Below are 6,330 nucleotides of genomic sequence, written 5' to 3'. Positions count from 1 at the left end.
AAGTCTTACTTTCTGCAAAATTGATTTAAAATGTATAAGAAGCATTCTAGATATGGCTTATATGATTGTGTTGGTGTGTTGTAAGCCCAAGCAGCATGGGCACAACTGCTAACATAACACAATTATTAAAAACTTCATTCATTCATTCATTCATTCATTCATTCATTCTAACTTGAATAATTTGAGGTGTTATACCAACTGTCAACCATAAATATGACCTCTCTGTCCTTTGTGCAGGTGTGACCAGTAGGAGGAACCACATGATGAGTGGGATCCTGAAGAGGAAGCTTGAGGAGGGACCTTCCCCGTATCTGTCCCTACAGGGGTCTGATGATGATGAGGTTTCCTGCAGCGACAGTGGTAACAGCAGTGATAGTCTCAACCATCCTGTTCCCTCTGGACTGCTGGACTGTAAGATCACACACCACAGCACTGATTTCATGTCATAAGAGAGAAGTGACACAACATTTAGATATTGTAATTTTGATTTCAATTTGAAGACATTGAAGTGTAGAGTCTATTCAAAACTGGGCAGAATTCCTGCTAAACTAAAATAATGACAGAAAAGGTTCAACCAGAGGAGGATGGGAGGGTTACTATGGAGATAATTGTCAATGTTTTAAGTATGCCTTATATATATATACAAACAATATGTTATTTTGCATGTAATTGAATATTCTTAACCCAATAAACAACTTCTTTTTCATGCAGAGTTAAAATGGTTACATCAGCAGGTTTGACTTTAGTTAATTTTACAGCACTTAAACTGCTCTTGTCTGTCTTTACACTCTTATATGATACACTAATTTAATCTTGCTTGAAGCACATTCATTAATAGCGAGACTATCTAGAGAACTGGATTAGCATTAAAGACATGGCTCTTTGCTGGTTTTCTTCCTACCTTACTATTGACAGAAGTTTCTCTGTTAGCATTGGATGGGCCTCTTTCACACCTGCCCCCCACTTTACCTGTGGTGCCCCCCAAGGATCTATTTGGGGACCACTTTATTTTCTCTATACATGTATACTGCCATGGGGATTTAACATGAAATTCCACCTTTATGCCGATGATATACCGCTTTATATCTCCCCACCTGGTGACACAGTTAATGTTACCCAGATCTTGTTATGGCACAATACCTCAACAAGGAGTGACATGTTTTGCTGTTGGAGCCTTACTTGGTCTAGTATGATCAGTAGCAAACTAATATGCATTACAGACTTGGTGTCAGTGTGTGTGCTCATCTGTAATTGTGCTATTTCTAGTGCTATAAAGTTCTGTTTTCCACCTCTCTGTGTCAATCTCAGCTTCCTCTATCCAGCAACAGCCAAAGCGACTGCGGGGCCGCAATGTGCACTTTGAGAGTGTGACCGTCTACTACTTCAACCGGCGGCAGGGATTCACCAGTGTTCCCACGCAGGGTGGCAGCACCCTAGGGATGTCGCCACGTCACAGTGGGGTGAGGCGTTTCACCCTCAGGGAGTTTGCCATGGAGCAGAAAAGGAGCCATCGGAACATGCTGAGGGAACATCTCAAAGAGGAGAAACTCAATGCCATCAAACTCAAAGTCAGTGGGATGACTCTACAAAGCCTTCCATATCACTTTCTTACCCATGATTTGTCCTCTTTTAATATTGTCTCTTTTAAATATTAAAATAACTGTTGCTCATATCTCTTGAAGAAGTCAGGCCTGAGAGTTTAAATGTACATGTCAATGTATATTTATGGTCCAGTCTTAATTTAACTTAACTTTCCTGCCCTACAGCTGACTAAGAACGGCACAGTGTCATCCATGGAGGCGGATACCCTGACAATTGATGACATCTCAGAGGACGACCTGGACGTAGACAACACGGAGGTGGATGATTACTTCTTCCTCCAGCCTTTGACTACCAGGCGGCGCCGTGCCCTTCTGCGTGTGTCTGGGGTGCGACGCATTGACGTGGATGAAAAGCATGAGCTGCGCACTCTTCGTATGTCCCGAGAGGAATGTGGATGCCGCTGCCGGGGGATATGTGACCCAGAGACCTGTGCTTGCAGCCTGGCCGGCATTAAGTGCCAGGTAAATGGAACTGTGGTGAGGCCCATCTATAATCCTAAAGTGTTGTTCATGTCTGTCTGTGCTGTAGAACTTCTCTGAAGTCCAACTGAAATAAACATTTGCATGAAGACATCCATACATCTATCGTTGAGGTGTCTACAAGGAGGACAAAGCATTCTACATTTTTCTGCAGTTACAGCATTCTCCATGGTTAGGAAATTTTGGGCGTGACAATGTTGGTACTGGTAATTTGATTGGTGCATTATTTGTATGGGTGGACACTGAAAACGGTACCAGCTGGGGGTCTGATGTTGGTAGTTGTTGCTTAGCCCGATCTCTGATTTGAGTATTCACTGAGATATTCTGTGACTCTGTCTTAATCCAAATCACAGGGTAATGGACAGAGTGCTGAGCTTACAAGATTCTACTCATTGCTGTGAGTTTGGACAGTCTGGTCATTTGTCATTACCAAAACTGGTCTAATGGACAAATAACAGCTAATTCTAGCTCCTTTGCATAATGTGGGATGAAAATGAGTGTGTCAGCACAGCTGCTAACTTGGCAGGTGTTGAAACAATGATTAACATCTACAGGGAATCAGTGCTAACTTTAGGAAGGAGGGTAAACTAACTTTCACTTTCTGAGTAGACTATTGACTGTATATAAATATGGCTGATATCACAGCCCCCCAAAAGTGAAGCTGAAAATATTTGGTTCACCCCTTGGTGGCTGGTTGCAGTATAGGTCATAAGTACCACCTACTCCATTTTAGTAGATGGGACATGGGGCCAATCCAAGTATAAATCAAATAAATGGTTCCTGTCAATTTTGTCGCCTGACTCAGACTCGACATTGTCGTCACTTGTCTCATTTGAAATGTTCCCCATCCACCAGCCTTTCCCTGGGGCCCTTATGCCTATAGTTCTCTTCCTCTCTACCTGAAAGTATCTGTAGATGCTACAGCTAATCTTACAGCAGGTTTCTATTAAAACCCTGATGTTTCATAGATGTGGGGTATTTAGGGTGGCATTCTGCTTTGTGAGTATGCATTATTGAAAACCACCTTGGGAAGATGATTATTTAAAAAAAACATATATGTAATCCTTTAAAATTAGAAATCAGTTAACTCTGATATAAGATTTTCAGGGTATTTATGGCACGTGTACATGAGGCTCCACTGCTTTAAGGTGTGTAATATAATATTGATAACGCCAACAGCAGATTCCACAGTTTCTCTTCAAGCATGACCAGCTATGATTGGCAGCTAAATTTACCTTTGCTGTTACTGCTGTTCCACACTGGTGTATTTATTATTTTTGTATGCAGGTGGACCGCATGTCTTTCCCTTGTGGCTGCACCAAGGAAGGCTGCAGCAACACCATGGGACGCCTGGAGTTCAACCCGGTCCGGGTGCGCACCCACTTCCTGCACACCATCATGAAGCTGGAGCTGGAGAAGAGCCGCGAGGAGCAGCAGCAGCAGCAGCAGCAGCAGCCAGAGCAGCAGCTTGTAACCAATGGCAACGGTTACCATGGCGACTCCTCTTTGGTCCAGCAGCAGCAGCAGCCGAACCTGCAGTTTCCACTGATGAGCGGCACGGCGCACATTCCCATCATGCACCTCCAGAACACAGGCGACACAGATTCACATCTAGATGAAGAGGAAGAAGAGGAGGAAGAGGAGGAGGAAGAGGAAGATGAGGATGAGGATGATGAAGCCTATGAGGAAGATGAGGATGGTAGTAGCATTTGCAGCGGGCTTTCAGACTGCAGCACACATAGCTTAGAAACAGACCTAGAGGAAGATGAAGAGGATGAGGAGGATGAAGAGGATGAGGAGGATGAAGAAGATGAAGAGGAGGAGGACGACGATGAAGAAGAAGAGGAGGATTGGGATTGCTCAATGCACGGTACAAATCACCCTCCCTACTCGGTTCCACTTCCATCTGTAATGGGTTACTCTAACAACACACTCATGGGCCTCAGTAACCCCTTCAACAGCAGTCCCTCCATGCAGCATTATCAAATGGACAGCTCTGTGAATGAAACTATGGCTTTTCTCAGTGAAAATGTTACTGTGGCTCCCACACTCCCCACAGTAGAGCCTACATTAGAGTCAGAAATAAAAACAGAACTCCACTGCCAGACAGAGCAGCAGAGCATTCCCTGTCATTACACTGACCCCACAGAGCCCCTGACGCTCCAACCCTGCTCACATGTGGACACCCGTGAGAGTAACACTGCCCCTGCCGTCGCATCCGGCAAACAGCCGCTCCCGACGGACCCCCAGAACAATCCAGACGCTCATGACTTACAGACTGAGGCTTTGGCTCGGTCTGTGGAGCAGACAGAGGAGGAAGTAAAGAAGCTACCAGAGCAGGAAGACGCAGCCTCTCCCGATCAAAAGACGGACACGTCATGCTCAGAGAGCATCTGATGATTCAAATGTTTTAGAGAGAGATCACTTCATATTTGGAAATGGTTATTCAAGAATCGTGACCCTTAGCTGTCAGAGTTTGATTTATTCTTGATAAGTGCACTTCCGAAGAGAGAATGAGTCACAATGAGTGGATTTGCTGCGACTGATTTTGAAACAGAAGGCTCAAAGAGTTGATCTAATTTTAGCTCAATTCATCTCTAAACCTTTGTAAGATTGTTGGTTTGGATAAAAGACTCTAAAAGTATCAAATGTTCATTGATAAATATCAATAAAACAGTGTTTCTGTAAGTTACTGGTAACTGTATGGAGTATTACGTATGCCCTGTTATAAAGTCTTTGATCATTACAGCATGTTTTCTGGCTGGCATCTATGAAAAATCTACAAGATTTTGAGGTGCTTGTATTGTTTGACTATTTTCCATTGTGCTGGTGTCTGAGCTGCTTATTGTTCTTAATGCCTGTCTGTATAGCATGTATTCAGTTTACCTATGATGTTTCAAGGCTTCCACAAACTGTAAAATGATAGATAATGTTACTGGCAAAACACTGACATTCATATGAATTATCACCAACACATAAATACATTGTAATTCATACTGAAGGTTGTTTTTGTTCCATTTTTGTGCTCAGTTTTTAAGGCTTGGAATATGTCAACATAATTTTAATAAAAAGCTATAATCAATATTTTTATATATTGATAATGGATCACATGACTGAAAGGAGTGTTGTTGGTGACAATTATCACTCATTTCTACGGCACTTTTTTAGTGTCTTTTGAGCTTTTTGCTTCAAATTGTTTTAGTTTTACAGCTTTCAGTTTTACTGTTTGGATCTTCTCATGACATTGGACTCATGGTTTTAGTGGAGAAGAAGATTTTTTAAACCCACTGTACCTTACCTGTCCTTAACAGCAGACTAGCTGGTGCACATTTAGCATTTAGCAGCTAAAGAGCTCGATATTTCCCTCAAGATTTAGTGGAAATCAAAAAATCATTTGTTAGTATTGTGTTTACCAACTTTAACTTGTGTCAGACTTCCACTTTTTCCTATACTTTATTTCATAATACCCACAAAACTAATGATATCCCCCCTTACCCTCAGCTGTACTTGCCAATTGCAAATGCTAATGTGCTAAACTAAAACACGGTAAACATTACCTGCTGAAAATCAGCCAGTTAGCATTGTCATTGTGGGCATTACAAGCCTTTACAAGCTCTATAAACATGAAGAAAATACTTCCAACACAATTAAGCAACAAAGTATTTTACAACAGGCTACAATAAAATACCAGGAAATGATCAGTTTCATATCATTTTCCTTCACTTTTAAAACAATGAGTATATTCACCATTAAATCTGAGCTTTAGAAGTAGTAAGAGTAACTACCCATTGACTCCTATTTCAAATAATCCATTTAAAATGTTCCCTTTTTGAATGTCTACCAGTTAGAACATAAGGTGCATTCATTTTTCTCTGTCCTCTCTCCTCTCAGTAACATCACACTCAGTATTTCTTTGGTGTTAATAAAAACACATGTGCCAAAGCTTTTAGTAATAGAAAATGCCTGTTATTTATCATTTTACAGTCTTGTGAACAAATGTGATAAAACTGCACTTTTTTCAGTTTATAAAATAAGTTAAAGCTTGTCTGATTAATTGTCTCTCAATACTGCCGAGAAGTGGGGGCCAAATATATGACATGATTATTTTGTTCTTTTTAAAGCAACAGTGTGATTAAAAAGCTTTTTAACATCCTTCTGTGTTTAAAGTTGGTCCATGAACTGAGGTTTATTTTAATATCTGGGTTAAATATTAAGTTTTTACACTTTGAAACCCAAATAATGTCATAAC

The 6,330-nt window shown here is 41.2% G+C and overlaps 1 protein-coding gene across 1 annotated transcript; it reads left to right on the top strand.

Annotated features, from left to right (window-relative positions):
- The first annotated feature begins 260 nt into the window (after positions 1–260).
- On the top strand, positions 261–4,478 carry LOC128354209 (cysteine/serine-rich nuclear protein 3-like). Its single transcript, XM_053314475.1, has 4 exons — positions 261–411; positions 1,309–1,568; positions 1,767–2,078; positions 3,369–4,478. The coding sequence occupies exons 1-4, from the start codon at positions 261–263 to the stop codon at positions 4,476–4,478; spliced, it is 1,833 nt and encodes a 610-aa protein (XP_053170450.1).
- The last annotated feature ends 1,852 nt before the right edge of the window (positions 4,479–6,330 follow it).

The sequence above is a fragment of the Scomber japonicus genome, chromosome 24, assembly GCF_027409825.1.
Source record: "Scomber japonicus isolate fScoJap1 chromosome 24, fScoJap1.pri, whole genome shotgun sequence".
Taxonomy (NCBI): Eukaryota; Metazoa; Chordata; class Actinopteri; order Scombriformes; family Scombridae; genus Scomber; species Scomber japonicus.
Note: the sequence above shows the minus strand (reverse complement) of the source record. Positions and strands in the feature narration are given on the sequence as shown.

What these genes read in the sequence shown, in the direction of transcription:
- LOC128354209 (XM_053314475.1), top strand. Translation starts at nt 261, where the DNA reads ATGATGAGTGGGATCCTGAAGAGGAAGCTTGAGGAGGGACCTTCCCCG. An exon ending in TCCCTCTGGACTGCTGGACT is followed by an intron (nt 412 to 1,308) that starts GTAAGATCACAC and finishes TGTCAATCTCAG; the next exon opens with CTTCCTCTATCCAGCAACAG. An exon ending in GCCAGGTAAATGGAACTGTG is followed by an intron (nt 2,079 to 3,368) that starts GTGAGGCCCATC and finishes TTTTGTATGCAG; the next exon opens with GTGGACCGCATGTCTTTCCC.